This window comes from Molossus molossus, unplaced genomic scaffold, assembly GCF_014108415.1.
Source record: "Molossus molossus isolate mMolMol1 unplaced genomic scaffold, mMolMol1.p scaffold_m16_p_15, whole genome shotgun sequence".
Classification (NCBI taxonomy): domain Eukaryota; kingdom Metazoa; phylum Chordata; class Mammalia; order Chiroptera; family Molossidae; genus Molossus; species Molossus molossus.
In genome coordinates, this window is record NW_023425350.1 from 53,995,472 (window position 1) to 54,020,942 (window position 25,471).

At 53.9% G+C, this 25,471-nt stretch overlaps 1 protein-coding gene across 2 annotated transcripts in view; it reads right to left on the minus strand.

Moving 5' to 3' along the window:
• Nucleotides 1-25,099, minus strand: part of RAB11FIP5 (RAB11 family interacting protein 5) — a 34,174-nt gene extending 9,075 nt beyond the window's left edge. Inside the window, exons 1-3 of one of the 2 annotated variants that reach the window (XM_036262859.1) lie at nucleotides 24,431-25,099; nucleotides 5,129-5,565; nucleotides 4,297-4,996 (exon numbers count right to left, since the gene is read on the minus strand). In XM_036262859.1, the coding sequence (XP_036118752.1) occupies nucleotides 4,297-4,996; nucleotides 5,129-5,565; nucleotides 24,431-24,861 (1,568 nt within the window). In that variant the 5' untranslated portion in view covers nucleotides 24,862-25,099. The remainder of the gene's footprint in view (nucleotides 1-4,296; nucleotides 4,997-5,128; nucleotides 5,566-24,430) is intronic. The other variant, XM_036262858.1, reaches the window with a different exon arrangement.
• Between the last annotated feature and the right edge of the window lie 372 nt (nucleotides 25,100-25,471).

A 25,471-nucleotide genomic window follows, 5' to 3' on the forward strand; every position in this document is an offset into this window, starting at 1 on the left:
TCAAATGATTGGTTAGACCTGCTATTTACTGCAGGAATCATCCATTCATTCCAATAGCCTCCCTCTTCTTAAGCACTGTCACTGGGCCACTCACTGTACCACTGAGCCACCTCTGTAGGCGGAGACCAGAATTCACTGGTGGAAACTCCTCCTCCGGCCAAGATGAGCTCTGTGTCCTTTTACTCCCATGCACTGATCCCAGAGAGGGCATGTGGATCTGCAAAAGCTCTCCACCAGGCAGGTCCCCAAAAGGCCAAAGCCAGCCTCTGAGGCATAACCACCCCCAGCCAGCGTGCCCTTCAACCCTCTCTCCTAGGGCATGATCCCCTGTCATCTGCCTGAGAGGCAGGAGACTGGACACATCCTCTCCCATCATCTGTCAATGTGGTGACACAGTGGGGCCTTGTGAGCTGTAAGTAGGGGAAACATGTAATTTCTCTCCCAAACCACAACATTTTAAATGTGGTAACAAGACACTATTAGCTGTGCCAGGAAAACAGGCACCGGCAGGATGTATGACCACACTAAGTCCCTGGGCACGCAGCATAGTTATTCATTCACTCCGCCGAGAATTCAAGCTCTTCCAGCCGCCAGGGCACACTCCAGGCCACTGGGGACTTTGTCCACACCCCTGGGGAGGGGCTGGTGGCGCAGAGGTCGTGAAAGGCTTCAGTGCACTTGCCTGTGTACTGGACCACTTACCCCAGTTAAAACAATGTCTGTGTTCACCACCTGCTCCCCTACTGTGCACAAAGCTCTAAAGTCAGTGTGATGAGAGGAGGGCAAGGGACACAGTAACCTGCCCTGGTTACTCTAAAAGGATTAGAAAGGGAGGGACAGACACAAAAACAAATTGCTCTGGAACGGGCAGGGTTAACATCCATGGTCTTGACCATTCTACACACACACTGAGCAGCCTGCACCACTGCTCAAAATGAATGGCTCACAGCAGGACTGGTGAGTGGGGATTTGTCCAGTGGCCAAGTGGGAGCTTGGTCTCCATGACCAACTCCCCGACACACACACACACACTCTCACACACACTGGTAGGGACTTAGTGTAACAGCCACGGGACCTAGCAAACAAGGGGCCAGGTTAGGAAGAACAGGAGGACTATCTTCTCAGCCCTTCACACCCTTGTTCCCCTCTTCCAGTCGCTGCTTTCTCCAACAGCAGCTGCTTTATTCTGGAAACTAGGCGCCCAACACACACGGCTTCCCGCCTCTCCATGGGGCATCAGTGCCACTTGGGAGCACTAGAGGGCGCCGCTGCCCTTCCTAGTGAGGAACACCCAGCAGTCTGCAATTGCAGCCCCAGGGCAGAGGCACCCCCAAAGTTCTGGGCCTGTGAACAGGCTCCCTGTGTCCCCACTGGGGATCCTGAAGCTACATTCAGTCAGTCCAGTCCTGGGTGTCTAACCTACAGCTTCCTGAAGTGAGTCAGATCACCTCTCCTACTCTCCTCAAAAGCCCTAGGCGAGCCTTCTGGGTGAGCCCCAAGAGTCATTTTTTTCCAGGCCAGACTCCCCAACTCCTCAAGGCACACTGGCCAGGGTGATGCTGATGGAGCTCAGTGGCCAGGTTTCCTGCCTCTCCCGGCCAAGCCACTTTACATAAGGAAAAGCCCCTCCCACCTGCCTGGCTGCAAGGCCACAGACCAGCCTGCCCTGCAAATGGGCCCTAGGAGGGCGCACTCCAACCAGCTGAGAATTCAAATCCGAGAGGAATAAACATCAGCTTCCTTATGTCCATCAGTGACCCAACTTCTCTGGACTCTCAAAGGCCATTAGGAGACACAGAGAAACAAGTGAAGGAAAACAGAGGCTTTAAGCAGCAGTGACAACCCCAACATCAAAGTCATGGCCTGCGGGGGTCTAAGCCCAAAGCCTGGGCAAGCACCTAGAGATGACCCTCATAGAGAGGTATCCCCAGCATCTGTCGGACCCCAGAAAAGGCCAAGAGACACCCCACAGATGACAGCACTAAGCCCATGGTCTGTGCCCCTCTGACGCGGGCTCCTAGCTGCTCCCAGCAAATGCCCTGTCTAGGTCTTCTGCCACCTCCCTCTCTTCCTCCACCTACAAAGATCTCTGAGTTGTCACAGGGCCACTAGGCTTAGCCTGGGCATCTGAGAAAGGCCCATCCCTTTCCTCCTGGTCCTCCCCTAGGCTGCAGGTGGCTAGCAGTTCTCTGGGTTCTGCTGGGTAGGGGCAGGGCAGCAGGGACCAAGGGTGATGTACTAAGCAGGGGAAGCAAAGCGTAGCATCACTGAGGCTAATGCACCCCACACGCCTGTCTGTGAGGCTACCAGCTGGCCAGGGCCCAAACAGAGAAAGGCCCTAAATTTCTCTCCCCATTCCTCTCGGCACACTCAGCATTTCACAAGGAAAGAGAAGAACCAGGACTTCAGGAGTCTTCTCCCTCTGCTGGGAAGAGGTTTAGGGACCTTCCCTCCAGCCTATCACTTGACCCCTCACCACTGTGCCCAGCCTTCCCACCCTACATCCATGGAAGGGGAGGGGCAGGCTTGCCACGCTGATTAAGGTGGCCACAGGTGCTCCTGTCCAGGACCAGCCTCAAGCCTTCGAGAATGGCGAATACATGCACCTATGGCCTAGGCCTGGAGCCGCACCCTGGGCCCTGTTGGACAATTCAGCAGCTTTTGAAGGCTCTGAGTCAGAAAAAGGCAAAGGGACTAGAGTGGTGGTCAGGGGCTGCGATACTGTGACTTATAAGAAATGTATTTCTCATATATATGTGGTCTTCATCCACAGTTCCTGAATCACAGCTCCCAAAACTCTTGAAATTTCCTGAGTGATAACAGCAATGGGAGGATCTTTTGTTATACTATTTGGTCTTGTCCTCAGTTCCTGAAAACACTTCAGAGTCATAAAGGTGCAATAAGTTATTCATAATAAACCCCTTTCACCACAACTGGGTTTAGGTTAATGAGGTGACTTTTGGAAAGCACCTAGTGGGATGAGGGCTGGTTGCCAAGGGAACCAACCATAAACTTTCAGTCCCAGCCCCAGATTTTTTGTGGGGAGGGGCTGGAGGTCGAACCAATCACCAATAGTCAATGATGGAATCACTCACATCCATGTAATGAAGCCTCCACAAAAACCCAAAAGGACTGGGAGAGCTTCCAGGCTGGTGAGCTCGGGGAAATCGGGGGAGGCTGACGCTGAGAGGCATGGGAGCCCTGAGCCCTTTCCCCACGCCATGCCCTGTGCATCGCTTCCATCGGGCTGTTCCGGAGTGAGTTACAGCCTTTTATAACAAACCCATGACCTAATAAGTAAAATGTTTCTCTGAGTTCTGTGAGCCGCTCTAGCAAGTTAATCAAACCCAAGGAGGGAGCTGCTGGAGCCTCCCAGGTCCAGCCGGTCAGTCAGAGCACCGACTTTGGCCTGGCATCTGGGGGGGTGAGGGAGGGGTGGTCTGTCCTGTTGGACGCCCTTTACCTGTGGAATCTGATGCTGTCTCTGAGTAAACAGTGTCAGAATTGAGCTGAATTGCAGGACACCCAGCTGGTGTCAGAGAATTCCTTGGATGCATGGGGAACCCCCCACACACATGGGAACTGGGTGCATAATCCTCATTGGTATCAGAACCCTCTTAGGAGCTCCATCCAGGGCCCGAGCTAAAGGGCTCTGCAGCCTCTTCTGCGTGGGATTGAGCACACTCAAAACAAAGCAGCCAATAGCAGCGCTTGCCATGCCTCAAGACCACGAGACCCAGAGGGTCGAGCCGAGGGTCTCCAAGGGCAGAGGGTAGGTTACAGGTTTCAGGGGAGCTGCCCACAGCCTCTTGCCATGTCAGGGCTTCAGTTGGAGGTGGGTGTACGGGGGGATGGGGGAGGCACCAATTACTTGACTTCCCTCCCAGGGGAGTCTGAGGAGTAGTACCAGTCCCTACCTCGCTATCTGCCAAGGCTTCCTTGCCTTGGGGCCAGAGTTAAGAAACAAAAATTCAAACGAATGACCTTCTTGTTTTTCTCCTTTTCCTCCCCCTCCCTCAGGGGGTGGAGTGCCCACTCATGAAGCAAGGCCCACCAGTGAAGGGCTGTACTCAATCCACTGGGCCCTCAGAGCACTGTGCCCTTGAGACTCACCTGCCTCCAAGTGCAGACCAAGAACCTTGGCTTAGGGACAGTCCCACTCAACCATGCAAAGCCAGAGCCCAGCAGCCTGCCCAAGGGCCACATCATCGGCTCCATCCTCCCAGCCCCCGAGCCAGGCTGCAAACACTCCAGCCTCCTCCCCGAGGGGCAAAGCTGGTTTTGCCAAGAACGTACCTGGGTTTCTGAGTTGGCTCCTTGGCTTCCCTCAAGCCAAACCAGCTACTCTTGACCTTTTCCTCCCCACTGGATGAATGATGTGGGGAGGCCCCCAGAGGGGGACCCCCCTTCTCCCCCAGAGAGCCACGGCGCCCCAACTCGCTCCAACTCAGCCCCTGGTGGTGATGGTGGAAGAGGCCCATCCGGGGCTTCCGCTCCTCCTTCCGGGCTCCCTCCTTCTCCGCCACAGGCTCAGAGGAGGCCACCATGGGTGTGGCGACCTGTACTGGCTTCCCCTCGGGGAGCCGGGCCCCCTCCTCCTCTCCAGAGTGGCCGGCCTCAGGGGCCAGCGCTTTGGCCTGAGTGCTCAGCTCCCCCTGTCCGGGCACTGCCTCTGAGCTGCTGGCTCTGCGGCCGCCTCTGCCCCAGGAGTCATCTGCAGACCGAGGCCCCTCCTCGGAGGGCCGAGAAGAAACACTGTGTAGGGAGCTGCAGGGTGGAAACGGGCCCGAGATGGAGCTGCGGTGCCTCAAGAGGCCCTGGGGCTCCTCACTGTAAATGTGGCTCCCATTGACACAGAGAGAAGAGCGGGTGGCCGGGTCCAGGTGGCCCTGAAGGTCGAGGAGGGCCCGGGGAGGAGCTGTTCGCATCTGGCTGGCCTCATCGCTGTGGGTCCTTTTGTGGGTAAACAACTTGGGGGACTGCACAGAGTCCCTGCCTGAAAAGAAAGCACACGCGGGGTTAGCAGAGGGAAGAGAAGCCCTGCTTCCTGGCCCCGGGCCTCCCCTGCTGCCTGGAGGGACAGCCCGACCTCCGCCACCCTCCCCAGCAGGTGCAGCCCCTCGCTCACCCCCTTCGGTGGACAGCCAGCTGCTGCGGCTTGGGGACCGGGTGAGGAGCTCGGCGCCGGGGCCCTGGTAGGCCAGGCTCCCACTGGCTGAGGACAAGGTGCTGTCTGAGCCCAGCGAGGTGTTGGACTGGGTCAGGGACGACTTGCGCAGCTTGCTGCGGAGGAAAAAGCCTTTGGCTTTGCCCATCTTGCCCAGGCTGCCCAGCTCTGGGTCCTCTAGGGCACTGCTTGGGAGGATGGCAGAGGCGGATTCCAGGTCATACTTCTTCTTGCCCTTCATCTTGTCCTTGATCTTGCTAAAGGGGGAACGCGGCTTGTCCTTCATGGACAGGTCAAACATGCTGGCGCTCAAGTTGTTACGAGTGAACTGGATGGTGACTTGGATCTCCCCACGTTCCTTCTCCTTCTTGCCTGGCTTGGAGTGTAGCTGGTACCACCTGTGATTGGGGGAGGGGGGGCAGAGCTCTGGTCACAGACACAGGGAGCCCGGGCTCCACCAGTGCCCATCACCTCGCAGGGCCTCTCCTGGCTTTGGGAGCCATGACAGCCTCTTACCACAGACTCCTGCCCTGACACACAGACCCTGCCTTCTGGGACACAAACATGGCTGAGAAACTATCCAAAACTTTTCCAAGATGGAGAGAACCACATCCTGGGTAGGGGAAGCTCTGGGGCTACTAGGCAGGGCCGGGGTAATTACCAGGCCAGCATCTTCCCTGCAGCTCAGAGACCTCCCCTCCGCCCCATCCCCCCTACAGCTGAATCTCTGAGGCCCAGAGTGGTGAGACTGGGTCTGGGAAGGACTCTTACATCTCCAGTCCCATTCCAGACAGACCTGCCCACATTTTTCCCTGTTTACATCATCTCCCCTGGCCAGTCCCAGCCAAAGCTCTGCTCTGAACCACCAACGAGCCCAGGAAAGAACAGCTCACCCAGAGGCCCTGGGCCAGGAACACAGGAATACTGGTGCATGTACACACACCTCCCCCACTCACTGACTCACGCCAAGCCCCATCAGGAACAGCTCTGCAGGATGGAGCAGACAAGATGCCACAAAGGGGCCTTCAGCAAGAGGCCCAGGGATGGAAGGCGTGCCTATCTGATGAGCATCGACTGTGTGTTACAATGAAGTGCAGGGCTTCTCCTCTCACTCACACCTACTCACACCTTACACCAAGCCCACGAGCTCACCCCTACTTACACCTTACATCAAGCCCACGAGCTCACCCCTACTTACACCTTACATCAAGCCCACGAGCTCACCCCTACTTACACCTTACATCAAGCCCATGAGCTCACCCCTACTTACACCTTACATCAAGCCCATGAGCTCACCCCTACTTACACCTTACATCAAGCCCACGAGCTCACAGACACTACCCTAATTTCACAGGTTAGGAGGCCGAGGCTCAGAGGTAGTCACTCACCCAAGAACAAACAGCCAGGACTCCGGGGAGGGGAGACACGGAGCCAGGTTTTCATCACCCCAAAGTCCGTGTTCTTCCCACTACACACTCCCAGAGAGACCCCCTAACACACGTGACCAGGGCAGGGTGTGCACAGAGCTCTTCCTTCCTCTGCTTCCCAAATCCTTCTTGCCAACCACTCAGACTCCCAGGGCAAGGCCCAAGAAGGAAGGGCTGACCGAGCCGACTCTGGCTGGCTGGCCACACCACAGAGCATCCGTGTGGAGCACCCAGACACCTCCAAAGGTCCCCGTCCCCACCCCACGCACCCAGGTCACACCCCTGCCCACCTCCACAGATGTGAGTGGAGAGACTCTGCAGAGAGACTGAACCAGAGAGGTTCTGGACGCAGAGACTCCAAATCTAAATGAGGGAGGCAGGTACAGCTGGAAACAGGAGAAAGTGGAAATGGCCCCTTTCTCACACTAGCGCCCAGAATGTGTCACCTCTTGGCACTTAAGAGCTGAAATAAAAATCCAAAGGATATGTTCCAAGATAAACTGAGGGAAATCTCCAGAATGTAGGACAAAGATGAGGCGATTATTAGAGGTTTATCCAAGGAAGTGCACCACCAAGCCAATGGCGAGTCCAACGCCAGCAGAGTCAGCTCCCAGGTGTGAGGGGCTGGGGAGTCAACCCTCCCATCCACAAAATAAGACAAAAGCTGAGAAACCCGAAAATCAACAATTCACAGGGTATTTTAGGGCAATGAAACTATTCTGTATGATACTATAACAACAGATACATGTCATTGCACATTTGTTGTAACCCATAGAATATAAAACACGAAGAGTGAACCCTAATGTGAACTACAGGCTCCAATGAATAACAATGTATCAATATTGGCTCCTCAGTGGTAATAAATGTAGCACACTAATGCAAGATGTTAAGGGAGGAAACTGGGGGATTTAAGGAATACAAACAGGGAGCTCTCTGCACTTTCCACTCCTTTTTCTGTACACATAAAACTGTTCTGAAACAAATCTTATTAACTAAGAAAAAAAGGCAGAGTACATGCAAAGAACACAAAGAGGATGAAACAATGAGATAAAGAGAAACAATGAGGAAAGTTTTCCATAACTGAAAGACATCAACAGCAGCACAGAAGGGCCCACAGCCCGGCCAGTGTGACTCAGTGGATTGAGCATCGTCCTATGGACTGAGAGGTCCTAGTTTGATTCTCAGTCAGGGTATAGGCCCGGGTCGCGGGCTCAATCCCTGGTAGGGGGCGTGCAGGAGGCAGCTGATTGATGCTTCTTTCTCACCTTGATGTTTCTATCGCTCTCTCCCTTCCTCTCTAACAAATTAATAATAAAAAAATTTTTAAAGAAAACATTTTAAAAAAGAAGAGCCCACAAGTATGCACCACAATGAACAAAGAAAGACCCAGCCAACAGGTATCGCTGTTTGCTTTCACAACACCAGGATAAAAAGGAGACTCTGAAGGCTTCCAAAGAGGGGAGACAGGTCTGTACATCAGGAATTAGAATAGCATCAGGTCCTCACTACCAACACTCGGCACCATATGGAGACTTTAAAGGCCAAGCCCTGGTCACTTTCCCCAAACCTGGCAGAGGTCCTACTTAGGGCAGGAAGATCCTGGGAGATGGGCAAAAGAGAAGTGTATGGCCTCCAGCCCCCAAGCCCCAGCCCAGTAGCCGGAACCGGCAAGCACAGACATCCTTTGCTGGGGCATAAAGGTCAGGGGCCCTCAGCCCCACCGATCATTCCACACACCACAGCATTAGCCATGGTCATCTTGGGAAAGTGAGGTTGCAGGGAACTGTCACTTCCAACATGGTCTATTTTTGTCCTCTTGGAATTTTGTATAAGGAGCATATATTACTGTCGTAATAAGAGACAAGAAAACGCCTGTTGCTGTCTTATCTCCTCGGTTGCCTGAGCCACAGAATGGGCTGCTCATTCGTCCCTCCCAGCTCCTCTAATGAAAGGAGGGTGTCTCACTAACCCAGGGGGAGGCTCAGGATCCTTATCCCACGCCCTTCCCAACCCTCTCCTCTGTAAGATCGCCGCTGCTTCTCTTGCTCTTCCCCAGGGAATTTGGAGTTCTCTCTGGACCTGCTTTTCAGGGAGGCCAGGAGGGAAAAGAAAGACTTCCCCCATTTTCTGAAACTCTCCCATTCAGAGCAGAATGAGGTTGAGAATGTCCAGGGCCTGCCTTTAGACCTCCAGCCACTGTCACCCAGCTATCTCCCTACTAATCTGCCCTACTGCCCTCTGCCCGCCAGGCCAGTCCTGAACTGGACTCTGCCTGGCACCTCGGCGCCCCAGACTCGACCACAGCAGGCATTCCCCCAGGGGTGTGACCCTTACCGGCTGAGATGGCACCGCAAACAACAGCTCCCGGATGAAGGCCACATCCCTCCTCCCAACAGACCCCGGGCCTGCCAGGCACTGCGGCCCACGGCCCACCTGAGGCCAGGAAGCCCTGAACACTGCCAGCGTGGGCTGCCGATCCCTCAGTGAAATGATGGAGACTTTCTCTCTGCAGAGCCCACACACAGCAGACCCCAGAGCACACAGGCTCTGAGAATCTCATCCCTTAGGCTGCCTTGGGGAATGAGACAACAGGGTCTGGTGGCCCAGTTCAAGTCCCACCTCCTCTAGGAAGTTCTCTCAGCTGCCACCATCCTGGCCCAGTCCAACCCTTCTCTTTTTTATTTTTATTTTTTTTATCCTCACCCGAGGACATTTTTCCATTTTTTGTACAGATAGAGTGGGGGGAGGGAGAGAGAGGAAGAGAGAGAGAGGGAAACATCTAGTGGCTGCCACCCGCACGACCAACCAGGGCCGGGGACAAACTGCAACCGAAGTACATGCCCTTAGCGGGAACCGAACCCGGGTCTCTCCGGACCGCAGGCAGACGCTCTAACCACTGAGCCAAACCGGCCAGGACCAACCCTTCTCTTTCTGACCAGGCACACATATTCTGAACCAAACTCACTCTACAACCAGATCTGGCCACACTCTGCACTGACCACCTGATACTGTCCTTCTCAGGTGCCTGGGATCTCCCCAGCTAAACTGTGCACCCTGGAGAGCTGTCCAAGCACCTCTCCAGGCACACAGCCCAAGTGAAGAAACAGCCTGGTAGGCAAGCCTGGAGATGTTACACGCTCTCAGCTATTCACTGCCCACCCGCTCAGAGCTCTCACCTGGGTGCATGTGGCAGCACAGCATGGTGGCTCTGAGCTGGCGCTGTACCCTGAGTGCACATCTGGGCGCACCACTTACTGGTGTGTAACCCGCACCCACCGGGCTACTTCCCTCAGCCTCCATTTCCCCAGCCATCCAGTGGGGATACCGGCCATCCGGGCTGCCCAGAGGACGACTCACGCAAAGCCTGGTCAGCGGGAGAGACATCCGTCAGCGCTTCTCAAACTGCAAAGTACTAGAGGGTCCCTGGGTCTGGTTACAATGCAGATCTGACCCCGTGGGTGCAGATGGGCCAGAGGCCCACTCCTGAGCAGAGGGAGACGCGATGGGGCGAGAGAATCAGCAGACTAGCCCTACTGTGTGCTCCGCACCCCTCTCTATCCACACAGTCCAGGAGACAGGGTCCCTTTTTCCTATTCTGTGGATGAGGAAACTAACTTACAGAGAAGGTCTGTGACTTGCCCAAGGTCACACAGCTCATAAGTCAAGGAGTCCAAACTTGAACATGAAGATGCCGTGACCTTAGCCCTGAAGGTGAAGCATTTTTCATCGAGCTGAATGCAAACACTAGGGCCTGCAGACATCTTGACAGGGCAGAGGCTGTTAAAGGACTGGACATACATCACAGGCCCCCAGAGAGGCACAGAGATGGAGTATGAAGACAAGAAACCCACTCAAAGGATTGGCACAATCTTGAGAGGATAGAGCCCGGAGAGGTCACTGAGGAAACCTCGGGGTTTTGTCCTGTCCCCAGGCCATTAAAACTTTGTCTGAGAGCAGCCTCCCCAACAGCATCAGGGTCCAGAATCCCTGAGGGCTGACTACGGCTAAGCTCTTAAAGTGCCCCTGCCCAGCCACAATACCTTCCCCAGGCTCCCACAGCCTGGCTTCAAGGGCACAGTTCCCAAAGGGGACCTCACCCCAACCTCTGAGCTAAGATTCTCATTAATTTCCCAGAGAGAGGCTTTGGGAAGTGCCCCAAGTCGTGACTGAAGGTGGCTGTTGATCCCACTCTAGCCCATCACTAGGCCACTAGTTTTCTCAGCATTATCAACTTCCCCTCTCATTTAGCACCTGTTGTGTGCCAGGCATGAAACTACACACTCCACACACCAAACGGCACCCCACTAATCCTTTTAACAGCTCTGTGAGGTGCGTGTGGCGGCTGACCCCGAGTGGCCACCAGCATAGACTTTGGAGCCAGGCTGCCTGGTTGAAACCCCGGCCCCATCACTTACGGCTTTGTGATCTTGGGCAGGTCACCTAATCTCTCTGTGCCTCAGTTTCCACACCTACCAGGGCAATGGAGTGAGTGGATTGTGTGTGGAGCACTTGAGAACAGGGCCCAGCACACGGGAAATGCACACAAGCGTCAGTTCACGTTTCTGCAGATGCAGACACAGGAGCACAGAGAAGTCCACTGGGTTCAGTCACATTCTTATTTTCAGTAAGGAGGAGAGTAGGGATTTGAACTCGGGCTCCCTCTCTCCAGAGCCCCGACCCTGATCACTGGATTAGACTGCCTCCTTCTGCAAGTACCACACACAGACACACACACGGAGGGTCCAGAAACCCCGATGTCTCTGCCCAACCCAGGAATCTAAAGTCGCTCCTTATTTCTCCAGAGCCAGGGGCATGTTTTAGATGAGAGAAAAAGTACATCTTTATTTCCCCTCATCTCTAACTGAAATTTAGCATTTCTTCAAATTACGACTTTCTGCAGCAGCGGTATGGAGTAGCAGTGCCTCTCACTGTGTCACCAGGAGAAACCAGGCACTTTCATATCACGTTACAGATGTTACCGATGCCACAACTTTAAACTTTGAACTTTAGAGTTATCGGTCCACCACTGGATCACATTATTTAACACAGTAATAATAAAGCCCATGTTATTTTAGCAAACGTTCTGATAGACTGATAAATGTGCTTCAACATCACTGATGTACTTGGAACCGTATGTATTTGGAAATCTTGTTCTGAGAAGTCCATGGCATGAAGAGGGCTAAGAACACCTGCTCTAGAGTAGGGAAGGCACAAAGGCAGCAGAAGGGTGGTCTTTGCCTTCCTGCTTCAGAGCACAGCACGCGGGCTGGGGTCTCAGGGCAGAGGACAGGCAGTGCTCCCAGATTCCACTCAGGGGCCCGGGAGGGCCTGACGATGAGCAAGAAGCTGGCCAGAGGCCCCGAGACTCCCCAGCGTTACGCTAGAGCGCTCAGCCTGACCCTCGCACACCCTGCATGCCAATAAAGGTGGCTCCAAAGAAACAAAAACAGCCAAGTGTACCTGCTAACGGGGGCTTGTTTTGATGATGACCCCAACACCACAATCTCCAACTTTCCCAGGTTGGTCCCCGCCTGAGCCTCACTGGCTACAGTTGCAACCCACCAGGCCTACAGTTCCTCTTCTCTGGCTGTGGCTGCAGCCCAGGCCTGCTGGGACACTGGCCATGCCTCAGGCTAGTGAACAGCTACGTGCTGGGATGAGGGCCGCAAAGCTGACAAATGCAGAATGAACTCCACCCGGAGGCAAAAGCCAACAGGCCCTTAGGAAAGACAATTGTGCTGTGAGAAGAGGAAGTGAGGAACCAACTTGAAGGAGACAAGAAATCCTCTCCACATCTAGCTTCCCCAGAGAGTACAAAGGAGGGCTTCACAATTCCAGAGGTGAAGACAGAGACTCAAAGAGCAGGTGTTGGGCCCAACCAGTGTGGTTCAGTGGGTTGAGCCTCATCCCATGACTGAGAGGTCCCAGTTCGATCCCCGGTCAGGGCTCACATCCAGGTTGGGGGCTCGATCTCTGGTGGGGGGCATGCAGGAGGCAGCTGTTCAATGTTTCTCTCACATCAATGTTTCTATCTCTAAAAAATCAATGAAAACATTTTTTTTTAAGTGGGTGGCCCTGGCGAGTTTGGCTCAGTAGTTAGAACCAGAGTCGCAGGTTTGATTCCAATCAAGGGCACATACCTCGGTTGCGGTTTGTCCCTGGCCCTGGTCGGGGTCATACAGGAGGCAACCAGTCGATGTGTCTCTCTCACATTGATGTTTTTCTCTCTCTCACTCCCCCTCCCCGCCCCTCCCTCCCACTCTATCTGATGATGATAAACAGAAAAATGTCCTTGGGTGAGGATTTAAAAATAAATAAATTAATTTAAAAATAGTGGGAGTTGGGAAAAACTATACGAGAAAACACCAAAATCTCTGTCTACAACATTGTCTGCCCCAGATTTCCAGCCCAGGCCAGCCACTGGCCATTTCGAGTGGTGTTGTATAGATTAAATCATTTGCCCTCAAAAGACCTGCAGCCTTCAGAGACCTGCCACCCTGTGCCCCTTCCCCAGGCTCAGGAGGCCCCACCATCTCTGCTTTGGCAGGAAACTCCTTGCCACGTAAATGACTGGTGTCGTGCACACTGTCCTGGGATAGAGTGTGTGTTTTTCATTTGTCTTGTTTTGGGGTTTTTTTGTTGTTGTTGTTTTTTGTTTGTTTGTTTTTTGTTTTTCTTTATTGATTTTAGAGAGAGAGGAAGTGAGAAGGAGAGAGAGATAAAAACATCGATGAGAGAACATCGATTGGCCACCTCCTGCATGCCCCTCTCTTTGGGATCAGGCCCACAACCTGGGCATACACCCTGACTAGGAATCAAACTGGTGACCTCTTGATGCATGGGTCAATGCTCAACCACTGAGCCACACCGGCTAGACATCATTTGAAAGTCGTCACTAATAATGGCAAAATGTTGTCATTCCTGCTATTCCGGCCGGCCACCTCTATGAAGAGAGACCAAATAGTTGAAAGGTAAAGCTCTTCCTTATGCCAGATTCCTGACAGATGCAGAAGCAAAGGCAGAACCAGTGTAATCATCACCAATGGGTACCAAAACCATGAGGAGAAAGGGTGATGGAGAACTTCACAAGGCCTGGGTCGGGCTAACAACCCAGAACCCGTTGCTTAATCTGGTCTCACTGGAGGTGAAATGCAGACGGTGAGGCCAGGCAGCAGTCAGCCGCCCCCAGACAGGACTCCTGCCGGGAGGTGGGGCCTGGAAACAGGCCTTCCAGACCTCGTGTTTGCGGGCTGGAGAATCGGGGTGAAGGGATCATCAGGGACCCTTCAGCGGGGTCCACAGTGTGGGATGTTCTCAAGGACAAGGGGCCCAGCTCGTTCGTTGGGGAAGGGGTGAAACGAAGAGGGGGGTAACTGTTACACTGGGAGCCCTAACACCAGGCACAGTGTGGGAGCCCTGCCAGGACCCTGACTCAACAAGCCACCTACGAAGAGAGAGTTCTGATATCAGGGAAATTTGACTATGGACTGGATATTGGATGGGTTAAGGAGTTGTTGCTTTTGTTTGTGTGATAATGGCATTATGGTTATATTTTTTTAAAAAGCCCCTGAAACTGTTGGAGATGGTTGAAAACATGTATTGAAGCATTTACGGAGCACTGACTTATCTATACTCTCCTCTGGCCGCACCTGGGACTAACAGTGGGTTTCTATTACACCCCTGAGGATGTCCGGGGGTAGCCTTGGGCCAACACACAGGCTTTTTCTCCTTGTCCAATGACTGAGCCCGGCTCCTGGCCTTGTCCTGGGCCTTGTGCCTGTGGTAACCATCTCCTGATGGCCGCAGTCCTAGCACAGGGCCTGGCCCGTGGGATCCTGACCCCGCCTGGCCACTCACAATATCTTAGAGACACAGGTAACTAACTCACCAGTGAAATCTCACCCACCCAGAGGAGGCCTCAGCCAGGCCTCCGCTCAAAGCATTTCCCAATTTGTCAGGAACAAGGGAACAAGTAAGGCGCACCCTCGAGAAGCTTACACCTTGTTGGGGAAATAAGACAGCCACAAAGATAAAGGTTCCTGTGGATCAACACCACAGAAATGCACAAATGGCACAGGAAGGTCAAAGGGCAGCAGTAAGATGCTTTTAGGAGAGTTGGGGAATGACGTGGCATTTACGGTGGGCCTCGAACCACGTGTAGGAAGGAGGCAAGGATGCAGCTAGGGAGACGGTCCAGGTGGAAGGAACAGAAGATGCAGGTGCCCAGGGCTGGGCAGGCAAAGTCAGACAGGAAGGTGCTTTGGGAAAGACAGGAGACTGCTTCAAACATCGTGCTGAAGAGCTGTATCTTTATTCTGGCCCTGAACAGCACTACGGGGTACAAAGCAAGGACAGGTCTTGATGGAAGGTGTGCTGTGGGGACAGAGAGGGACAGCAGGGAAAGGGACCAGAGAGGTGAGGCAGAGGCTGGCGGGGAGCCCGCACAACCGAAGGTGGGTGCCATGGCTGGGCTGACCCGAGCAAATCCTTATGCTTTAGCAGGTATTTCTCATCATAATTTAATAAACTGGCATTCTGGTTTATAAAAAGGCTGCAGCAGCTATAATAACTGTCCAGAGTAGAGGTATAAAAAAAAAAAAAACCTAAACTAGGACAGGAGCAATGGGGAAGGTGGGAGGGGCCAGTTTTAGTCCCCCTGCATCACCCCTCTGGCAGAGACACTCCACCCCGCACTCTCATGACTCACTGACAGCAGGGACTGTTACCCACCTTTAACCCCCACAACCTAGGGCATGATCCATGAAACACCTCTAACACTTGCTGGATGAACGAGATGGAATCCACAGGGCTCAGCTAGTCCCAAAGGTAAGTTGAAGCAAAAGATTACTTTAAGGGCATAGTGCGAACACCCCAGTGGGTTGGAAGACAGGAGACCTGGGTTCTAGTCTTGAATCTGACTTACCAAGTGGCTTTAATCCAGCCATTTCACCTCTGTAAAAGGGGGTGATAAAATAAACTGGTTACAGGCAGGGAGAAGTACCAACTAGAACTATTATTACTTAGAGCCTGGAGAGATGCTGGAAAACCTTTCTCCAGAGTCTCTCCCACCCCGATACCTTCTTTCCTCTCCAAACTCCCCTTAGCAGTCGTCCTTATACACTATTGGACAGGAGATGTGTGAGCAGCAGCCAATCCCCTTCTGGCTCCCCACCCACAGCCTAACCCACCCTTTGATTTGGTACCTAAAGTAGAATAGCAAGCTTGACACAACCATAGGACAGGATATCTATCACCTCTTATCAGGCCAGAAGATGATTCTTATCGCATACCCTGGCATCCTGCCTGGCACCAACAGTCCCCGGAGACAATCCCTGTAGCCCAGAACTGTCACTTTATTAGATGCTCCTGTCTCCGTGGGCATGGCTTACTCAGCTCCCTGCAGACCCAGCCAGGTCCACCTCCCTCCCTCCTGGGCACAAACATCTTGGCTAATGCTCCTCTCCTCATCCCTCCTACTGCTGAAGGTTCCAAAGGTCTGTCACTGTCAGCTGCCTCAGACATGGTCGTGACCGCACTCACCCAGCAGGAAAAAAAAAAAAGCTGTAAAAATGCCTGGAGACCAGTCTAACCACCACTGATAGCAACAGAAAATATGTATTGCAAAAGCATGAGACAGGGCAAAAAAGCACTGGGCTTCAGGTTAGAAATCTGGCTGCCACTAATGAATCATGTGACCCTGAACAGGTCATTCTACCTCCTGAGACCCCAGTCTCCACATCTGTGAAAATGGGGGTCACCCTGCTTGCCTTCAGGGAAGAACAAAATGAGGTGATGCTGGGAAGGCACTCTGAAAACTAGGGCAAACCACACACAAAGATTTTGATTTACTGTCTACCAAGGGCCTTTTATAGGCTGTTATCAGCCCAAGGGGAGGGAGATGGCCCAGGACCAACCACGGAGGACTCTGCCCAGGAGGAAGGAAAGTACCAGCGAGAGGACCTCTCCCAGGGGGTCTCTGGCAGAAAGGAGAATAAGGAAGAAGTTTACCTAACCACACCCCTTTCCCCAGTTGGTTCGCAACCCATATTCAGTCCTAACAAGAGTTTTGGACCATGGACGTCACACCTAAGTAATGCCCATCCCCTCTGCCAGGATCTCAGTTCAGATTCACCACAGGTAGAGACAAACCATAAACATCCCTTTGTGGGGAAGTCAGGCTGACCACAGGTAGAGGGCTGTGTGTGGAGAACGCTGCATTTGTGCAAACAAAAAACAAGAGCAGGAGGAGAAAATACATAATGCATTGGCTTTTAAATGCACGGAGTAGCTTTGGAAGGTTACACAGTAACTGGTAATGTCGGCTGCCTCCGAAGAGAGAAGCTGGGTGAATCAAGGTCAAGACAAGGGAGATTTTTCATTGTGTATCCTCTGTACCTTCAGAATTTGAACCAGGTGAACTATTCAAAAATAAATAAGAAGTAAAGGCTGTTTTGCTGGGAGAGGCACACAGAAACTAAGCTTGGCTCCCTTCTAGTCCGTACCACACTCACCTCCCCTTCCAGAGGGGCAGTCTCCTCCTCAGAAATTTCCCAGCCCTCTACACACCTCACCTGTCATTCAAAGTACCAGCTCCCCCAGGAAGCCCACCCTGATCACTCCAAACCTGGTGAGTTTGCCTTCGAACCATTTCCTTCTCTTACGCTTTTTATATGCTTCTTTGTATCCTTCCTGTGTGAGTCTTGTCTCAAACATATTTTCACCCTTTTAGGGAAAGGGCTATACATTTTCTCTCTTGTTTTCTCCAAAGCCCTCACCCAGGCACATCCATTGCCTGCCATTGCTTCCTAGATGTTGAACAAAAGAAAAAAACAAACAAGCCCTGGCTAGGTGGTTCAGTTGGTTGGAGCATCGTCCTGTACACCAAAGGGTGTGGGTTCCATTCCCAGTCAGGGCACGTACCTAGGTTTTGGGTTTTATTCCCAGTAGGGTGTGTACGAGAGGCAACTAATAGATGTTTCTGTCTCACACCAATGTTTCTCTCTCTCCACCTTCCTCTCTCTCTCAAATCAATAAAAACATATCCTCAGGTAAGGATAAAAAATAAAAAAGCGAACTACTGCATCTGCATTGCTGTAGGGGAGGAACCAGATGGCCCAGGAGTGTTCTTTCTGTACCACAGTGAGACAGGCACGTGGTGTCTTGGGAAAGGTCAGGAAGTCTCGTATCTGCTGATGCTCCTAGGCCCTGCTCTACTGCATAAGCCGTTGCGAGCAAATCTCTCTGAGGTGGGGGATAGTATCCGGCCAGGGCAGGGTTTCCCAGGCCTCCCCCGACTCCTGAGAGACACCCTGGTGGCAGTGATACCTTCCTTCCCAAAGTGCCAGGCAACACCCCCATCCTAAGACAGACACACAGACACAACAGACACGGAGCCACAGACCAAACACGCTTATCTCAGTCAGCCAAGGCCTCACACTGGAGACGTAGGCTATGCTTACAGAGCCCCCAAAACCAACCCCGGGGTCTGCTTTGGGGAGGAGAGAGGAACCCTCGGAGGACAGCTGCTGAGCACCTGGCCCCATGCTGAGCTGGATTATGGGAGACATGGAAGAAACTGATACGGGGGTGCAGCAGGGTGGTGATGAACACAGAATGTGAAGCCAGGCCCCTGGGTCCAACTCTTGGCTCTACCGTGTACTGTGTGCCTTCAGAAAAGTCACTTGGCCTCTCTGTGTTTCCCCATCTGTTAAACACAGTACAGTACCTGTATCTCTAGAGGTTGCGGTGAGCTAAATGATCAAGTCCTTAGAACAGTGGCAGCAGCTAGAAAGGGCTTAATGGATGATACTAGGGGTGGGGAACGTCCGGCCTGCAGGCCACATAAGCTCCATGAAATCAATACCAGCTGACATCACACGCCTCACCAAATTAGCCTGACCAAGTATAGCAGGCTAATTTCTAAGTTGATAATTTTGTGTGGCCCATGAATGATGTTATAAATATCCAAATGGCCCTTGGCAGCAAAAAGCTTCCCCACCCCTGCAGGGCAAAGACAATCCTCTGAAAGAGTGCCACACGCTGTCGGCGGGGGAACGCGGAGCAGGTGGAATGGCAGGCGACTCTGTGAGGGCCCGCCTGACAGGTCTTTGGTGTACGTCCCCTCCTCAAGGAGACCTTCCCTGATCGCAGCTGACCCCATGGCTCTGTCTTCTCTGAACATCTCCAGTGCTCCCTGGGTGCCAAATACAGCACCTGTGGTCCTTCCTCCAAATGCGGGGATCCATCCTCCTAACAAAACCATGCCCTCCAGGCATGGAGGCTGGGGTGTCCATAGAGCCCATGGCCCCCCTCGGCCTCGGTCCTGGCACTCCAGAAAGGCCTTTGGATTACACTGCCCACCAGGTCCACAGATAAGCCTCAAGGCCCCCTCCCCCATCCCAGCTGAAATGTCCCCCTCTCACTAAAACCCCATAGGCACTTCCACAAAAAGCGCCTTGCGATGCACACAGGGCCCAGAATGCCACTTCTTCTGGTGCCAGGGCCTAGCAGCAGCCACACAGCGCCCCACCCTCCCTAATTGCTGAGTAGCTGGCGGTGTGTCTCCCTCCCTCCCCAGCTTCAGTTTCCACATGCTAAGCACTCTCCCAGCTCTGACATTAGAATTCCAGATTAAAGCTGTGCTTCCCTTCCCCACCCCGGGTCAGCTGAAGGTCAGGTCGAGGTGGCCGGAGACAAAGCTGCTCCCTGTGCAGCGCCTCTGAAACGCTGCCTCCTGGGAGCTGACCTTTCGGGGTCCCTGCTTGCTTACTGCTCACTGATGAGGGGCTGGGCTTCAGAGTGACCTGCCAAGCCCAGCGCTCCTGTCTGGGGCCATCATCTCTGAGGGAAGAAGGAACCTGGGGGTCCTCAGCCAGATCAGTGAGAAGCAAAGCGATCAGCTTCCCTGCCAGGGCTGCCAGTCCACACTGTGGACTGATTTTTATTACTTGGCTGTGCGGAAGGGCAAAGTTTCTTTCTTTTTCTTTTTTAATCTTCACCAAGGATATGGTTTTTTTGTTTGTTTGTTTTGTTGTATTTATTTTAGAGAGAGAGAGAGAGAAACATTAATGTGAGAGAGAAACATCCATCAGTTGCCTCCCGTACACACCCCAACAGGGTTGGAACCCACAACCTAGGTATGTGCCCTGACTGGGAATCAAACCCACAACCTTTTGGTGTACAGGACGATGCTCCAACCAACTGAGCCACCTGGCCAGGGCAGGGCAAAGCTTCACGACCACATCGTTTTGCAAAGGACTAGCAGAAAAAGAGTACTGATTCCCAGAGAACACACAGAGTTCCCCTCATTGTGTTATCTGTCCCTGCACAGGGTGGGGAGGGCAGGGGAAACATCTGGACAAGGCAAGAGAGTCATAGCACCAGGTGGCAGCAATAATAAATGAGGCAGGCAGCTCCCATCAGAGGAAAGGGACAACCCTCAAGGTCACTGGGGATAGAGGCTCTGCTAAGTTGTGCCTGTCCCTGGCTGCCCACAGGGAGGGGAGAACAGGGCAGAGATGGGGTTCCCACCCAGTGCCAGATACAGGGGAAGAGGAAGCTGCCTTGCCAGCCAAGAGGAGCCGCCCAGTCTGACAGAGGACTCACTTTCTACCCCTCCCCACTCTCCCAGACACTGCTGCTCAAGCGACCTCAAATAAAAACTGCCCCATAACTACGGGAGATGGAGCCTCCCGTGTCCTAATGACTGGCTTCTAAGTACAGCCACACCCTTCCCTGGCAGCTAAAGCGGACTTCCCAGGCAGTCCCACAGGCCTCCGACTCCAGGTCCGAGGCTGGAGCAGGAGCCAAAGAAGCCAGGACCCTTGTGGCCTCAGCTGCTTCCTAAGGGGCAGTCACATCTGGAGAGAAGGCGGTGGGGCCAGGTGCCATCTGCCCACAACAGCCCTGTGCCAGGCAGCTGGAGGCTCAGGGATAGGTGGATCCCCTCAAAGATCACCCCAAGCTTAGGCCAGCAGGCTGTGTTTTCCTTACGGTGCCTCTCTCAGTGCCCCCAAACCCATCCTCCTCAAGAGGTCTCAGGCCAGAAGGCTCTGGTCTCCAACCTAAGTCCTCCTTGCTCACAGGCGTCCTGGAGGCTCCCCATAAAACCAATGGCTCTGTCTGACCAGGGCTCACAGAGCCTCTCAGGGGGCCCCAGTTAGCAGCCTGTCCATGGTCACAACAGTCTTACTCTTTGGGATGAAAAAAGAAAAATTGGTTCAAACCCAAATCAAGCCCACAGCCTCGGCTTTTCCAAGGGGCCAGTCTCTAACCACTGATCCAACAAACCTGAGACGGGGCTCTCTTTCTTTCTTTTTTTTTTTTTCAAGAGAGAGGAAAGGAGAGAAGGAGAGGAGGAGGACAAGAAGAGAGAGAGGGAGAAAGAGAAAGAGAGAGAAACATTGATCGAATGCCTCCTGCACGTGCCCTGACCAGAAATCGGATCTGAAACCTTCAGTGCATAGATGACACTGCAACCCACGGAGCCACACTGGCCAGGGCCGGGACAGGGGCCCTTTAAGGCAGGACCACTCTACTCTACCCAGAGCCCCCCTGGAGTGTATTAGGAAGGGTGCTGAAGGCAAAAGCCAGAAAGGAAATAGTGGGGAAGCATCTCAGGATTTTCAAACCCATGATGATCCCCGTATGGCTTTACTGAGGGGGAAGGGTTATAACCAATTTCCTTGTGTATTATATTAAATTTTGTTTTAAGAATTTCTTTAATTATTTGGCAAGTCTCCAGTGAAATCCCTCACCTCAAAGAGTACCCCACTGACAAAGGATCTTTGGGAGTTGTTGAGGTGCCTTGCACCCCAGCTACCACCATCACCATCATCCCATAAAGCAGGGCCCTGAGAGTAACCCCAACACTAATATGTTAAAAGCTTGCTATGGTTCTGGAACTATATTAAGGCTTTCACGTATGCTGTCTTATTTTATCTGGACAGTCCTGTGATTATTATAATAACCTTTCTAGAAATGAGGAAACAGGTTTAGTAACTTGCCTGCTAGTAAGTCACAGAACTGAGAGCGAAAGCCTAGGCTCCAGGTCTTTAACCCTGTGCGGTCCTGTCTTTCTGAAAAGGCACAGACAGCTCCCAGCAAGACTGCTGGGGAAGAGAGCTGCAGACTGCTCCGAGCCTGGCTTCAGGACGGCAGGCCCCAAGCCAGCCCTCGTTTTCGAACCTCTGGCAGTAAAGATAATGGTGGAGGGCTGCGAAGGGCCAGTACATTTCATCAGCGGTTCTACTCCTGCGTGTACCCTGCCACCCACAGTCTTTCCCAGGCTCTAAGTCCTGTATTGTCTTCCCCCATCACATGACAGGTTCTCCTAGGGCAGGGGATGTCTCCCGGATCAAATTTACCAGCACTGTTACCAAAATCTCCCTCCCCCATCACTGCTGTTCGGTGATCACCAACCATGTCCAGGAATTGCACCAGATACTTTCGTTGTGTCCTCATTTTACTCCTTACATCAATCCTGTGAAGGTGAAAATTAGCCCCATTTCACAGATGAGAAAACTAAGGTACCGAGCGTTTACTTGATTTGCCAGAAGCTGGCAGGTTCGGGACTGGAATCTGGGTTGCGCCATTCCACAGGCCCCTCCTCTTAACCATGAGGCTGCCCTTCCCCTGCCAGCTCCTGTCTTAGCAACACAGGGCTACCATCTGCCCTCCTTGAGAGCCCCACATCTGATTCCTGGAGTTAAAGTGTGATACTGTTCTTTTCCACCACCATCAAAAACTGAGGACAGCATACCCTGGTACTCTCCATCGTGCCCTCTCCCCACTGGGCAATGTGCAGACTCACCGTCTTAGAAGCCCACACCAGAGTGCTCCAGGAAAGTCCACCAGGAGTGGTCATTAGAGCCAAAGGTGGGAGGTGGAGACCAGAGTGGGGGCAGCAGTCCTCACCCTCTGCTGGTGGGCATGCTGTGAGGTCCAGTGTACTAGAAGATTAGGCCAATTTCACAGACTTTTCCTCTGCCCGCCGCAAGGGTCCCTCTCCTCCCAACCCCCTCCAGGTTCTAGAAAGAATCCAAGTCAGTGCATCAGAGGAAAGGCAGTGAGTTGGGTGCAGAAAGATCCTCGTGGAAAGATGACTTCTATAAAGTCACTTATGGCTCCCATTCAGATCAAGGGGTAGGAAGTCAAAGTCTTTAAGGGAAACTGTCCTTGGCTGAAAACAGGCCCACCTGGGCCTACAGGCATAAACAGCTCAGCTGAGGATTATCCACAGCCCAAGAAGGACAGGAACTGGGGGTAAAAAAAAATCAAAGGTCCCTCCCCAAGTCACTGACTTCACAGAAGCCCCTCCCTACAAGGACAGAGACTTTTTGTGTGTTCCTGGAAGTGTCATATACCAGCCTGGTCAGATTGGCTGAGAGGTGGAGGATGAAGAACTAAGACATAAAGGGGCAGAATGAATTTGGGGACAGGAGACTCTTCAGAAAAAAGAAAGAGCTAAGAGATCCAGGAGAGAGCTTTCCGCTCCCTAAGCCAGGAAGGAGGGAGAGGACAGAAAGGGGGAGGAAAAAAACAAAACAAGGGCCAAGCTATACCACATGATCCCACACCCAGGAACCAAATAGCAAGTCATGAGGGAAGGAGAAGAGAAGCCAGGGGAGGGGGACATGGAGTCAGGTCACAGACCTGCAGGGAACCGGCCCTGCTCTTCCCACCCCAGGCCACAAAAAGCCATAAAGGCCCTTCCCTACCCACATTTGGAAAAAATGTTCAAGGTCAGATCCATTTCTATCGAACTCCTGCTTTCATTTGGGTCTACACCAGGCTCATCATTCTCCTCCAACAAGCCTTCCTGCATTTATTCCATTCCACTCAGGCAAACCTTTCCAGCACCTGTCCCCACCTATGGCACACCCCTGCCCTCATCCCCTATCCTCCTCATCCAGGACCCAGGACCCATGAGGCCCAGGGGAATTGTCACCACAGTGGATCACCAGTGGTCCACAGCAGGTTGTCAGCCCTGGGGACTGACCTCCAGATACTGCCCAAGCCCAAAACAGGAAGTGAGACTCCAATTCTGAAACCTTGATCTGCACACAAGGAAGGTTAAACGCTGCCAAAATAAATGATTCTAAAAACCCACTGGCCCTTCTAGGTGGAAATGATTGGGAGATTATCTCCTGCAGTGCATTAACCACCCTGCTGTTTCCACCTCAGGCAGGACAGGCAGGAGCTTGAAGGCTGATTAAAGTGTTGCCTCCCTTTACTTAGAGGTACTCTTGTTCTTGGACCACGGACACAGGGGGACAGAGTGCGGCACAGGGCATCCCAGTTCCAAACCAGAAGCAGATGCTCTGGCAGTCTCTAGGTCTGGTGGGGCACCTCGGTTCAATCTCACCCTCCAGGACAACTCGGCACCTTCCTTCCCCCACAGGGTGAGGCAGCAGCTCTCCACTACCCTGAGGGCCTGGCTCGGGTCAGGCGCCTGCAGTTCCCCTCCTCTTCCAGGAAAGGGAGACAAGGCCGGAGGCCCTAAGAATGGCCTTAAGATTTTCCTTCTAGAGGTTCCTATAGTCCAAGAGCCTCTGGATCCCACTCCTAACGTTACCTGACAATTTACTCCTAACTCTGGGCCACCATTCACACCTCCCAGGCCTTCCAAGGCCCACCAGCGGCCGAGCACAGCATCGCGCACGTTTTGGAATGGGAAGGGGACCCCAAAATGTTTAGACCCAGCTTGTCGGTTTATGCTTTTGAGCGCGAGGCAAAGGGCGTAACCGCCCCCGTCCAAGGTTCGGGGTCCTGCTCTCTCACCAGCCCCGCCCTGAGAGGCCTTTAACCATTTGCGCTCCCCGCGCCCCTCACTCACTGTGTGTGCTGGGCGCGGCCTGCGCCGAAGACCTCGTCCAGCGCCACCCTGGCCTGGCCCAGGAACTTGTCGACGCCGATGAGCGAGCGGTGCATGGTGGTGAGCACCAGCTCGCAGGCGGCGGCGGAGCCCGCGGCCCAGGGCGCCGGGCCCGCATCGGCCTCCTGCGCCCGCAGCAGGCCGTCCAGGGCGCCGGGCGGCAGCTCGAAGGAGCACTCCTCGCGCCACTCGGGGCAGCCCGGGGTCTTCTCCACCACCGACGTGCTGTACTTCTCGCGGCCCACCTGGATCACTGTGTACGCGTCGCTAGTGCTGCCCGCGCCCGAGCTCTTGCCCCGCAGCCCGCGGGCCCGCAGCACGGTCACCTGGACGTGCGTGGGGAGCCAGCGAGAAGGCCCCGCCGCCGACTCGGCGCCCCCCACCAGGGCCATGGCAGAAGAAGAGGCGGCGGGCTAGGGCTGGCCCAACCCGGCGGAAGCACCGGGACCAAATGATAAACTGGGCAGCGGCGGAGGGCTGTCAAGAGCCGGCTCAGAGAACCGCCGCTGCAGCAGCGGGCTGGGCTGAGCCGAAAGGGCCGCCGCCTCCCGCCGCCCCCCGCCGCCCCACCTCCCCGGCCGCCTGCTGCTCCGCGATGTCAGAGCCCCGCCGTCAGCGCCCCGCCCCGCGGCCCGTGACCCAGCCCCGCGCGGCAGTGCGGCAGTGCTGCGGCCGCACTGGCCCCCGCGCCCTTGCTCAGGCCGCCGCAGACCCGCGCGGAGCTGGAGCAGCGGCGGTGCGGAGGCCTCTGCAGAGGGGTGGGCGGGTCTCCCGGTGGGCGGGTCTCCCTCGTTGGCCCCGCCCCGGACTGGGAGTACTGACTAAACTCCGCCTGCCTAAGGGCCAGCACGACACCCTTGGCCGGTTCTGAAATGCCCGCTTAGTGTCTCCCGGCCAATCCCAATCTTCCCTCAGTATGTCCCTTCTCTCGCCCCAAAACTGCCCCGGCCAGCCCTTCTGTGGACGGCTGTCCGCTTGGCGGGGGCTTGCGGGGATGATGCG